Source organism: Sarcophilus harrisii, chromosome 1, assembly GCF_902635505.1.
Source record: "Sarcophilus harrisii chromosome 1, mSarHar1.11, whole genome shotgun sequence".
In the NCBI taxonomy this organism is placed as follows: Eukaryota; Metazoa; Chordata; class Mammalia; order Dasyuromorphia; family Dasyuridae; genus Sarcophilus; species Sarcophilus harrisii.
In genome coordinates, this window is record NC_045426.1 from 686272270 (window position 1) to 686285707 (window position 13438).

Below are 13438 nucleotides of genomic sequence, written 5' to 3' on the forward strand. Positions count from 1 at the left end.
CAGTCCAAATTCTTACTGGAATTTTGGTCTAGTTTAGTCTAGTTCCATACCTATCAGTACCTTCCAACATGAACCCTATATTTTATCTTAGCTTGTCTCCTTCTGATGCCTGTACACACCAAGTTGATTCTGGTTCTCTTTTCTGTCTACTCCAGATCTCTACTAATCATTCCAGGCCCAGCTGGTGGTCAGGCCCTCTGTAATACCTTCCCCCAGTAACTATAATCAATATTGATTTACCTTTCTTGACTGCTTAACCATTTGGGTCTTTGTTTACACTGGCATGATATTTTATCAGTTCATAACATTTTGTATGTATGTCATTTCTTCAACAAAATTGAAAGTTAATAGGACCTTTTTACCCACCTTTTATCTCTATAACTATTTATATATGTATATATCTCCACTTATAACTACTTAACACTGTTGTAACTATAAGATAATGGATTACTGCCTGAAAGATCAGAAATTAGCTTAAAGATTATGGTTGAAGCCATTAGAGATTGATGAAAATATGAATAATTTATCTTGTTACTGTGTTTAAAAAAAAAAAATGTTCAGGGATCCCAAAATGTTTCAGTTAAAATTTATTGCAAAGACAGCTCTTCTTCTCCAGACACATGGGCACAATACCCATGGCTTCAATATCTCATGAGATCAGAATTTAACAAACATATTTTGATGTCTTTTATCCATCCTTCCCAAAGTACAGATGTTGGAAGTACCACCAATTCTTGCTCAATAGAATGGTACTCATGTCCCATAGTTTACTGAACTTTTATTTCTCAGTTTATGAGATTACTGAGAAATCGAGGACTGTCCAAGAGACTTGACCTCCAAAAGGCCAAGATACATATTACAGCTATTTTTCTCAGCCCAAGCAGTTACACTAAAAATAGCAAAGGAAAAACATATGAGGCAAAGCCAAGTGAAACACAAAACAGGTACAGAACAGCAGCTCTTCAGCCTAAAAGGTGGCAGAGCCAGTTAGCTATGTCCTGGTTCAGTTGTTGCCTGTTTGTTAACTAAAACTGCTGGCAAGGCTCTTGTTTCCAGCCTGGGCTAATTTGCCCCTCCAACCCACAGGATCTCAGGGACTCACCATATTGGTTCCATACCTAGTATGAACACCAGGCTGGCTTAATCCACTGAAACTCAACTCAAATTCTTGGCCTCAAGAAATCACCATTGATACCTAGTAGAGAGGATTTTTTTTTTTTTAATGTGGTAGATCAAGGTCAAAATGAATGTTTCCTCTCAAACGGTTTAGTTTGAAGCTTCTGTGAGATCTTCAAAACTTAGTATTGTTGTGCATGAAGTATATGTGTATATATATATATATATATATATATATATATATACACATAACACACAGATAAACTTTGAATGTTATTATCATTTGTAACTATTTGCCTTTTATTTATCCAAAAAAAAAAAAAAATATATATTTCTGATTCAGCAGGATCCACCCCAAGGGAAGGGAAAGGAAAATTTGTTTCTCATGTATTTTTGTGTGGAAGGCTGCCACTAGTAACTTTGAGGGACAGTCTTTAAATGGACTTGGTCTCTACTGTCTTTACTCTCTTATGAGTAAGAGTTTGAGTATGAATTTTCCCTTAAATGCAGACACCTTGTTTTTCAGAAGACGGAGACACACTCTCTTAGTAATGAAGCACTAATGAGAAGAGCAGTTTCCATGGTGACTGACAGCACCTCCACCTTCCTCTCACAAACCACGTATGCATTGATTGAAGCCATCACAGAGTATACGAGGGTAAGTTCATTCTCAGCAGGGCTATTTACAACCAGCTGTGAATTATCTAAATCTAAAGGTAAAGATTTAGCATGGATTAGCAAAATGTAAAGATTGTCTTATTTTGGCCATCAGTTTCGATTTTATTGTCCTAAATTACTAGCAAACAAGGATTAATGTTGACAGTTCTGCATTTTCCCTCCCTTAGTGAAACAGCATCTTGATGGAGTCTAGAGTTTGGAAGTAGGATGAGGACCAGGAAGAAAAGCTCAAGGCCTAGATTAGCCATTAACTGGCTCTTGGAAAACCCTAAAATTGACTCCAGAAGACCTGGTATCAGTCAAAAGCTAGTTCTTGCACATACCAAGAGGATGAAATTTTATAAGAGAAAGATGGAATCTGGTTGCTCAGCATTAAACCCAGGAAAACTATAGATGCTGCCTTAGGCCTTGATTTAGTGGCATTTAAAAGCTGTCCATTGGTGGCTTGTTTCTTTGTTTTAAAAGAAAACTTTCCACTTGGCCCTCACTTCAAGGGCAGCTTCTTCTTTTTGGCTTTGTGTCCCAGGTAACTCATGCAGAGCTTTCCCCTCATTAGGCACTTAGTGAATTCTTCAGAAATTTGCCCAGTTCTGGTTTGGCCATCTTGCTGAGAGCCTTCCTTTTTAACCAGCTTATCTCCTTTCTTGCAGGCGGTTTACACATTAGTGTCTCTGTACCGAAAATATTCAAGTTTACTTGGGAAAATGAATTCTCAAGAGGAAGATGCAGTGTGGCAGGTGATCATAGGAGCCAGGGTTGAGGTAAAAAACAAAAATTCATTTGTAGTTATTACCACTTCCATTTTATCCAGGAAACAAACTGTGAAATTAAGTTACCTCATGACTGTCTTTCTACGAACAGTGCCATTGTGAGGAAGTCACTTCTAGTGGCTTTGACTTTTCTGCTCTTCCTGATAAAATGCTTTCTCTAATATACAGATGTCTTCAAAACAAGAAGAGTATTTAAAGTTAGAGACGACTTGGATGACTGCCTTGAGTCTGTCTGAGATGGCAGCAGAAGCAGCCTACCAGTCAGGTATGCTCAGCGGCAGGCAAAGGCCGCTCACTCACGGGAATAAGCTGAAATGCCCCATCCCTCCTCAACCAAGGACAGGCAGGTTGTTGGTGAAGCTTAGAGTATGGGAGTTCTCCCCTCTTAACATGAAGCTGCTGGTATAACAGAAAGCCTGGCTGCTGCCTCTCCTCCGGCCCATTCCAACACTCTGTCAGGGAGAGAGCATCGCCTGAGACCATTTGTAGAATGTCAGATTCATGGGAAACCCCAAGAAGGAAAAGGAAAGAGGGTCACACAGTAAATTAACAGCAGAATTGGGATCCAAGGCCCTGAGTGCCATCCTAAGTGGATGCTTGGAGCTCTTCTTGAAGCCTTTTGTATGCTAAGTGACCCCTGCTTTGGAGCAGGATGAGATGGAGGAGCTAGGAGTTTATTTCTAATGAATCTTCTTTTTGGGTGAGTTGGGGAGGAGCTCCAGTCAGAGGTGGGCTGCTACCCAGGTGATCAGACATGAGCAGTCACACATAACATTTTAAACTTTGAAAGGTTCTTAGATGACCAAGAACACTGGCCTTTTTCCTCTTATGGAATAGGAAATGGAGGCTTAGAGAGGGAAGGGGTTTGTTTTGGATCACATGATCTGGTAATGGCTCTTTCTAGGTTATGTTACTCTTCTGTGGGAATGACAAGGTTCAGATTGAAGACAGTTTTAAGGATGCAAGGAATTAAGTGAGTCTGAACCTTAGTCTGCAGACTGATGTCCGAGAGAGCCCCAAAGGCAACATTATTAACAAGTGGCAGAAGTTCATGTGACTCAGGAAGAGGGGTTTTCTCCTGTGCTTACAGAGGGGCTGGAGGAAGATGCTGATGTTTTCTTTTACAGGGAAATGCCCTGATTGTTAAACAGAGAATAGCTATAGAAAGAGAAGGCCAGTTTACCGTGCTGATGTGTGTAACCAAGCAGCCCCTGTTAAGGAGGCACTGGATCCCCTAGACACTTGGCTGGGAAGGGCTGGTGATATGGCCCGAAAGTAGACAAAGAAGGGAGCTGAACCTGAGTGCACGGAAGGTGGTTCGGGTTCCTAAACAAAACTCTTTGGCCCTGTTTGAGTTCCCAGGGTTTGATGTTCTGTTTTCAGCTGGAAGTCTTACCTGCCCCTAGGCTGACCTGGCATTTCCATCTTTGCTGTTGTTGCTACTAATTTAAGTTGCTCTTTCTATTTCCAGGTGCTGATCAAGCCTCAATCATGGCTCGAAATCATGTTCAGCTGGTGAAGACTCAAGTTCAGGAAGTGCGTCAGCTCTCCCAGACGGCCGAGACCAAGTTGGCCGAGGCCCAGACTGAGGAGCTACGCCTCCGGCGCCCCGAGGAGCTGGAAAAGGGGACCATGCCCCAGCGCCCCAGCACTGGGGGATCTCTGATGACAGACCATGAGGAGGAGGCCTACTTGCGGGAGGACTGAGGAGGCTTCTCCCCAGAGGCACTAACACTGTGAATATGGTTACCTTGATTGCCTTTGAAAACACAATTAGAGAGGAATGGAAGCTGGGGTGGGGCTAGCTCAGAGTTGTAACATCTTTCCTGAGTTAGGCAGTTCTGTGACAGCCAAAGATCCCATATACCTCACCCCTCCTTGGGGGGTGAAACGAGTCGTATTCAAGGCCATGTACCTCCACTCAGTCATGAAAGCGGTCTTCAACAGCCCTCTGGAAGCAGGAGACCCAGCCCTCTTACCAGTAGTTTAAGTAAGTAGTAAGTTAGCCTCCATTTTCAACCATAGTCAGATTTTCAAATGTAAGTTATTTAAGCTTTGGTTCTCTCTTGTGGGATGTGAATTTTTGGAGGGTGTGGTCGTGTTTATAGTATTTGTTTTTTAAAAGTTCATGCCCTCTTTGACCTAAATGTGGCTAAGATAAAAATGCCTGGCCTGGCCTGGCTCTGCCAGAAGGCTTGGCTGCACAGTTCGTGAAATGTGTTTGTACTTGTTATGAAACAGGAGTCCCTTAAATGAAACTCTCCTTGCCTTGTGTTGCTTTGTTCCCTTTTACTAGTTTGTTTGTTTTTTTTACACACACACCCTTTCTCTTTAAAAAAAAAAAAAAAAAAAAAAAGTGTTTTAGGATTGTAGAATAGCCATTCATCACTTGGAATCCACTTGTTTCTTGAAAAACTTTTGCTTTGGTAGAGACATGGGGTGGGTGGGTGTGCGTGTGTGTTGTGTCAGAGAGACAGAGTTAAAAGTTAAAGGGAATCTGGGGGATTACACCTTAGGATATAAATTCTCATCAATCTACATTAGTTTAAAAGCTCTCCACTATTTTAGCCTTTATAGAAAGTAACCAATAGCAAAGTCCTCTACTAGCTTTTGAAAACTACCAGTCGACCTCCCAGTAGACCCCTTAGCCACTCTGTTGGACCGGAGCAGGAAGGGCAGCACACCTCAGGCCCTCGTCCTTCACCAAAGCCCATGTAGTCCACATCTCCAGGGGGCTGAGACGGTGCACCAGCAGCAGCCCCTTGTACAGACATGGGTCCAGGGGGTCCAGGGGACGCCGAATCCCAAAGGTCTTGAATCCTGCGTGGTGGGTTGGCTTCACTCCCAGTTTCTTCAAGCACATCCCCACAAAAACATCATCGATGGGAAATAAGTCCACCTCCTCTACCACAGCCTGCAGCCCTCGAACTGTTGCCTGGGACATGACGTATCCCCCACCTCCAGCGTAGGGTGGGTAGTGACGGGCACGGTACATGGAGGTGGGGATAAAGTACTTGACCCTATTGTTTCGGTTAGGCAGGGCTTCACTGATCACATCCCCCACAAAGAGATCCCGGTTGGGGTCTTGCCCTTCCAGGAACTCCAGGATGTTGGGCACGTGGACAAAGACGTCGTCATCCCCCTTGAGGACAAACCGAGCCTGTGGACAACTGGTAGCCAGCCATCTTTGGAGATGAAGCTCCTTCAGAGTCAAGTTGAAAAAGTGCTCAGTAAAGTTCCACTGTAAAATGTCATCAAATTCCTGGCTCTCATAAAGTAACAACTGGGGGGGTGGGGAAGTTCCCTCTACTCCCAGGAGGAAGACCAGTTTGAGCTGCTGCCGCCCACCCTGGGCCTTAACCCGGCCCCAGGTGCTGCGGATGGCTGCACGGCGGTCCACGTGAGCAGGCAAGGATTTAATTGCCAGCAGGAGGAAGGTGTCGGTAGGGCAGCCTGTGGGCTGCAGTAGGATCGAGAAGTTCCGGCAGTGCTTATAGGTCAAGAAGAGGCGGTGACGGACAGGCAGGACTGTGGATGTATTGATCACCGAATTGGGCAGACACGGGCTTCGGTGGGGCGCTGGGGGTGCCCAGAAAGAATGCCTGGCCACAGGGCCCTCCACCTGCCCTGGGCCCCCAGGGAGAGCTGGTTTCGTCTCCTTCTTCAAAAAGAGGAGACATGTGAAGAGTGTCACTGACAGACAGTACAGAGCAAGCCAACCAAATCTACGGGACATCTCGAGGCCCTGATGGCCCTCAACCCTGCAGAGAAAAAAGTGTTATGAGCAAAGGCGGCAACTGGGCTACTCAATGGCTTATATACCCCAGAACTCACTCAGTGCCATGAGAGATTAAGAACATGCAGGGGAAAAAAAAAATGAAATTCCCTTTTGGGTCTTGTCAGACTATCCTTTGCATTGCAGCCTAGCCTGGAGCTGCAAGCTCTGAAAACTACGGGGCAGACTTTAGAGTGTTGCAACTGTAACCAAGAGATCCTCTTTGGCAAAAGAAGGCATTCAAGAAAGGTTTATTGAATCAACTTCCTTTAATAACCCCTTGTGGATCTGCTTACAGTCTCTGATGGATAATGAAATTCTTTAAAGCTTATTCCCCACTGAGACTTTAAGGAAGTGTTTCATTTCCTACCTTAAAACTTGTTCCTTTTTAGACCTAAAAAGAAATCTTTGAGATCTTGCTTTTGGTATATGAATTCATGTTTAACCTGCCCTTTGTGGTTTAGGAGACTTGGATTACAGTCTGCTCTCAGCCTCGGGCTTTTACCAGAACTGAGCCCCGCTGTCTATTTAAGGGAAGGCATTTTCCTGACCTAACCCCTGCTGCAGGCCGGGTTAGAGCTGAGGGGTGATGGCAGCAGATGGATGGACAGACAAAACACCCCAGTTCTATTAACTTTGGCTCGGCTCAAGTCCAAATCACAATATCCTTCTGTTACACGTAGCTGTTCTACAAGAAAGACCAAGAAATCCTAGCACAGCTGGGCACCCAGGGGTACTAGCTAGAGAGCTCTGAGCTTCTCAAGAAGAAAGATTATATTGGGCCCGATTTTAATTGGAATGCAATTCTCCCCATTAGCACTCCATCTCCTGACTCCAAGTATTTTCACTGGCTGTCCCCCCAAGCCTAGAATTCTCTCCCTTCCCATCTGGGCCTCTGACTTCCTTCCCAAGAAACATTTTCCTGATCCATCTTAATGTGTAGGGCCAAATGGGTAGCTCCATTTTATCCTGTATCTCGTGGGTATGTGGTGGTTTGTGTGTTTGTCCATTTAGACCATGAGCTCTTGTACAATAGGGAATGTCCTTTGTCTGCTTTGCATCCCCAGCCCTTAGCACAGTGCCAGGCCTATAAGTTACTTCATAAATGTTTGAGGATTCTTCGGGTTAAGTCAACTTATCAGATTCGGAAAAGGCAAAATCCATCAGGTCAATCCCTTCCACCAACGCTGGGAAAACGAGGGTCCTATGCAAGGCGCAGTGGAGACAAGGAAATGAATTCGGTCCCAGGCCCCCATACCCAAGTGACAGAAACAAGTCACAGAGGAGGGGAGGGGGGAGGAACAGGAGAAAGAGATCCACAGGCTGGGAAAGCCTTCACAAAGGCCGCCTTCTTACTGACCCTTGAAAGACAGTGGGCTTTTTGATGGGCAGAGACTGGGGGAAGGGAAAGGGGAAGAGGGGAGCAGTCCCAGTAGAGGGAATAGCAAAAGCCAGGAGAGGCGGATGCCCGAGTTCAGTTTAACAAACATCAAATACCTTCTCCGCACGGGCGTGGGGCTTCAGAGAGGAAAAATTAGAGTCCTGCGGGCTGCAGCTTTAATGGCTGAGCTGATCTAGAGCAAAGCAAAAGCCGAGAATTCTGCTTAAAGCCCAGGCGGGATGGGGCCGAGGGAGGAAGCCCGCGTGTTACCGAGCACCACAGGTGGCCTGAGGCCCCGGGCTGCCCGGTGACCACTCCGAAGTCGGGCGGGATTCCGGCAGCAAAGGCTGGCAGGGAGCCGCGGGCCGCCCGAGACGCTTACTACCGTGGGACTGGGCAAATCTCACCTTGGGGACTTCGCTTTCCCCATCTGTAAAATGGGAGTGGATAACCCTCTGAGGTTTCTCCCCGGGCAAGGGATCTCTTCCAGGCTCTCGTCTTACAGAGAAGGGAAGAGACCCGGCGAGCTGGAGCACCTTGGAGAGAAGGTGCCCGCCTCCAGATGCGGCGCTCTCCGCGCAGCGGGAAGTTCTGGGATGGGGAGTGTCTTTCCTAGTCCCGTTCCTGATCCGCACGGCGAGGGGGAGACAGCGTGAGCCCCCACTGTAGCCGCAGGGCTGGGGGTCCGGCGCTACAGGGCTCCAGCATCCCGCCCCCCCCCAGCGCCACAACGAGAAAGCCCGGCAGGCCCCGGAGATTCTCATTAGAACGTTCCCTCCCCCTCCCCCTTCACCGCGAAGCACCTGCTCCGAGAAGTGTCTCCGGGAGCCCCCAAGCTCGCAAGTGGGAAGCCCTTCGTCCTGCCTCTTGAGCTCCGGGGGCCAAGGGCTGAGGCTCCGGGAGTCCCCGCTGGCCAAGAGCCAAGGCCCCCGGAAGAGAAGGGGCCCCGGCCCCTGCCCATTCAGCAGGCGGCCCAAAGAGAACAAAAGCTCGGGCGGGCAGAGATCAAACTCCCGCTCGGGCCTCCTCCCCCGCCAAAGGATGGGGCCCGGCGTGGGGCCCGGGCAGCCCCGCTGAAATGCTGCCCCGGAGCCTTCCCTTCCCGGGCGCGGCTGCAGGGGGCACTCAAGCCCCTCACGCCCATCCCCCGGCTCCCCAGAGGAGCCCTCGCGGGGGGCCGCCCACACTCTCGAGGGGGCCCTCCCTCCCAGACCGCGCCCCGCATCCTACCTGGCCCGAAACTCACGCACTGGCCTCAGGCAGGAGAGGGGCGGGGAGCGCGCCCCCTGCGGGACTCCCGGGCCCGGGAGAGGGGGGTGGGGGGGGAGAAGCCCCGCCCGAGGCGGCCAATGAGCTCCCTCGGAGACGGGCCAAGGTCGCCAAGGCAACGCGCGGGGCACTACGCCCCCCTCCGAGCCCGGGCTTCCAAGCGAGCCGCCCCCAGCCCTCCGCGCCAGTGCTCGAAGCGGAGGCCGGCAGGGTCACGCACCTGAGCAGGGGCCCGGGACGCCCGCGCCGGACACTCGCTGGAGCTTCGGAAGCGCAGCTAAGTCGGGAGCCGGAGCTCAGGTGAGCGGCCCCGGGACTGATGGGGGGGGCGGGGCGCGGATGGTGCTCATCTCCCATTGGCCCCCTCCCCTGCCACTCTTCGGAAGGCCCACCCCGGGGGTCTCCTACAGCCTAGTCCGGGCAGCTGGCTCGGCCAGCGCGATTCTGGAGCCGTTTGGGGCAGAGCGCGGAGCTGTCCCAGGTAAGGAGGGAGCCGACGGCCCTGCGGTAGCGCAGATGTGGCCGCGTCGCTCCGAGCCGCAGCCCATCGCGAGTGCTGCTTGCATCCCAAGGGTCAGGGCTGGGGAACGCGGCCCGTTACCTCACGGGCCGTCCTGCCGCCGCCGGTCCCGGCGTCCGGTTCGTAGTCCGAGAGCCGCAGAAGCGGAGGGTGGCTCTTCCTCCGGGAGCACCTGTCCCCGCCCCGGCCCTGCCCGCATTCATTCTCAAGGGGCGGCCGGCCGCGTGCCGGCGCTGTCCTCGCCTCGAGGGTTTGTGCGGTGGCCTCTTAACCCTAACTCTGCGCTAGGAACCGGCGGCTTCCTCCAGAATAATAGCGGTTCTTTCCTCTCGTGGTTTCTCTTCTTTCTCGCAACATGATCCATAAGGAAATGTCCAGAAATGAATGTACACGTATAATAGATGCTTCTGTGTAACTGGGCAAAATAAAAATATAAGAAAAAAAGAGGCGGTGCTTGTACCGATCCTTGACTCAGGCCCTCGGTAACCGGGTGACCCTTGCTAAGTCACTGAGCTCCCGTCGCCTCAAAAACGAGCAAACACACACACAAACTTCGGCTAACTGGGAAGCGTGAGTTGCGTTATTCCCCACGTGTGATGGTCTCTCGTACTGCTTGCCTTCTCGAAGGATGAGGGAAGGGGTAGGAGGAGGGCAGAATTTGGAACTCAAAATGTTAACCATTTTTACATGTAACTGGGAAATATTTCACATAACACATTAAATATGTAGATTTAAAAGATTTCTTAATATTAAATAATATAAATATATCAAATATTACGTATTAAATAGAACTAAATAAAATATGTATTGGAATCTTTCCAGCCCGGTGCCTTCAGACACTCTCCTGGGAAGCAGCCGCCCCTGTGGAGATGCAGCCTGGCAACTGATGCAGCTGGTCCTCAAGCCACAGCTGTTGAAAACTGAGAAAAGAAAGCGCTGGTTCCCCAAATCCTCAGGGCTCTCAGATGCTTCAGCATTAGAAAATAGTTTCAGTGGGAATGGCATTGGATATACTACCATGGGCTTTGCTGCTGCCCCCTAGGCACATGGCTCCTTTTTATCAAGCTTGGGGCTGGAACCTTCCCTATGTGTTTTCTCCATTAGAATGAGACAGTTCAGAAAAAGGGACTGTCTTCTTTCTGTATCTCCAGCATTTCGTCCAGTGCTTTGCACAAGGTGCTTAGCAAATGCTTCATTCATTCATTCATTCACAGTACTTTGTGGGTTGCTTGAAGCCCAGATGTCAAAAGGTAGGGAAATTTTAGTTATTGATGCTGTACTAAGTCTATACCAACCTAGCTGTAGACCTTTCTTGGTCTCTCCAGTTCTTCTGGCCACTAGTGATTGGAGTCGGCACCCCTGGATAAGAATTCCTTTTGGGATACAAAAAGGAGATTTTGTGTTCATTCTCTGAATTCATTCTTAGCTGAAGGGGATTCTGGTAGATGAAAATCTTAATGGGCAAAGAATAGTTATATTTTTGGATTTTTCCAGCAATCTGGGGAGGGAGATAGCACAATGAACTGAATGTGATTAAACAGGAAGGGTAGGAGGATAGCTCCTCTTGCATCTTTTTCTTTTCTCTTCCCCATATGTCTATCTCTCAAAGCATTCAGCTCTGTTTTTTTTTTTTTTAGCATTTTGCTCCCCCCCCAAATTATATGTAAAAACAATTTTTAACATTTTCTATTTAAAGTTGAATTCTAAATCCTTTCCTTTCTCCCTGCCCCTCTATTGAGAAGGCAAGTGATTTCATATGGGTTATACATATATAATCATGCAAAACTATTTCCAATTAGTCATGTTGCAAGAGAAAACATACACCAAAATAAAAACCCAAGAAAAATAAAGTAAAAAACGTGAACTTTGATCTGCATTCAGACTCTTTCTCTGGAGATGGATAGCATTTTTCATCATAAGTCCTTCAACATTGTCTTGAATTATATTGCTGAGTATAGCAAAGTCACGGGTGCTCATCTATTGCTGTTACTGTGTCCAGTGCTCTTTTGGTTTTACTTATTTCATTTTGCATCAATTCAGGCAAAAAAAAATTTTTTTAATTTATTGCTTTATTTTTTCTGGTTACACATGTTATATTAACTTTTAAAATACATTTTTCTTTGTGAATCATATTGGGAGAGAAAAATCAGAACAAAAAGGGAAAACCATGAGAAAGGGGAAAAAAAAAAACAGAAAAAAGAAGTGAACAAAGCATATGTTAATTTACATTCATTCTCCATAGTTCTTTCTGGTTGCAGAACTTCTATCTAAAGTTTATTGGGACTTCCTTGAATCACTAAACAATCTTGCTGTTACTGTACAATGTATTCACGGTTCTGTTTGTTTCGTTCAGCATAAGTTCATGTAAATCTTTCTAGGCCTCTTTAAAATCAGCTTGTTCATTTTTTTTTATATGACAATAATCCATTACCTTCATGTACCACAAGTTATTCAGCCATTCCCCAATTGATCATGTTAAGTCTTTATAGATTTTTTAAAGAGTATCTAACTCATCATTTCTTTTTTTTTTTTTTTTTTTATTTAATAGCCTTTAATTTACAGGATATATATACATGGGTAACTTTACAGCATTAACAATTGCCAAACCTCTTGTTCCAATTTTTCACCTCTTACCCCCCCCACCCCCTCCCCTAAATGGCAGGATGACCAGTAGATGTTAAATATATTAAAATATAACTTAGATACACAATAAGTATACATGACCACAACATTATTTTGCTGTACAAAAAGAATCAGACTCTGAATTATTGTACAATTAGCTTGTGAAGGAAATCAAAGATGCAGGTGTGCATAAATATAGGGACTGGGAATTCAATGTAATGGTTTTTAGTCATCTCCCAGAGTTCTTTTTCTGGGTATAGCTAGTTCAGTTCATTACTGCTCCATTAGAAATGATTTGGTTGATCTCGTTGCTGAGGATGGCCTGATCCATCAGGACTGGTCATCATCTAGTATTGTTGTTGAAGTATATAATGATCTCCTGGTCCTGCTCATTTCACTCAGCATCAGTTCGTGTAAGTCTCTCCAGGCCTTTCTGAAATCATCCTGTTGGTCATTTCTTACAGAACAGTAATATTCCATAATTTTCATATACCACAATTTATTCAGCCATTCTCCAACTGATGGACATCCATTCAGTTTCCAGTTTCTAGCCACTACAAAAGGGCTGCCACAAACATTCGTGCACATACAGGTCCCTTTCCTTCTTTATAATCTCTTTGGGATATAATCCCAGTAGTAACACTGCTGGATCAAAGGGTATGCACAGTTTGATAACTTTTGAGCATAGTTCCAAACTACTCTCCAAAATGGTTGGATTCGTTCACAACTCCACCAACAATGAATCAATGTCCCAGTTTTCCCACATCCCTCCAACAATCATCATTATTTTTCCTGTCATCTTAACCAATCTGACAGGTGTGTAGTGGTATCTTAGAGTTGTCTTAATTTGCATTTCTCTGATTAATAATGACTTGGAGCATCTTTTCATATGACTAGAAATAGTTTCAATTTCTTCATCTGAGAATTGTCTGTTCATATCCTTTGACCATTTTTCAATTGGAGAATGGCTTGATTTTTTATAAATTAGAGTTAATTCTCTATATATTTTGGAAATGAGGCCTTTATCAGAACCTTTGACTGTAAAAATATTTTCCCAGTTTATTGCTTCCCTTCTAATCTTGTCTGCATTAGTTTTGTTTGTACAAAAACTTTTCAGTTTGGTATAATCGAAATTTTCTATTTTGTGATCAGTAATGATCTCTAGTTCTGCTTTGGTCATAAAAACCTTCCCCTTCCACAGGTCTGAGAGGTAAACTATCCTATGTTCCTCTAATTTATTAATAATTTCATTCTTTATGCCTAGGTCATGAACCCATTTTGACCTTATCTTGGTGTACGGCGTTAAG

At 46.2% G+C, this 13438-nt stretch overlaps 2 protein-coding genes across 2 annotated transcripts in view; one reads left to right on the forward strand and one right to left on the reverse strand.

The window, feature by feature from the left end:
• Positions 1–4296, forward strand: part of DIABLO (diablo IAP-binding mitochondrial protein) — a 7988-nt gene extending 3692 nt beyond the window's left edge. The window contains exons 4-7 of the mRNA XM_031948525.1: positions 1643–1774; positions 2445–2555; positions 2733–2829; positions 4036–4296. Coding sequence (XP_031804385.1) covers positions 1643–1774; positions 2445–2555; positions 2733–2829; positions 4036–4271 — 576 coding nt within the window. The 3' untranslated portion in view covers positions 4272–4296. The remainder of the gene's footprint in view (positions 1–1642; positions 1775–2444; positions 2556–2732; positions 2830–4035) is intronic.
• Positions 4297–4660: 364 nt separating this feature from the next.
• Positions 4661–9482, reverse strand: B3GNT4 (UDP-GlcNAc:betaGal beta-1,3-N-acetylglucosaminyltransferase 4). Its single transcript, XM_031948524.1, has 2 exons — positions 7837–9482; positions 4661–6325 (listed from the first exon to the last, which is right to left on the reverse strand). Exon 2 carries the CDS (start codon positions 6298–6300, stop codon positions 5209–5211), a length of 1092 nt encoding a protein of 363 aa, XP_031804384.1. The 5' UTR covers positions 6301–6325; positions 7837–9482; the 3' UTR covers positions 4661–5208.
• Positions 9483–13438: the final 3956 nt, after the last annotated feature.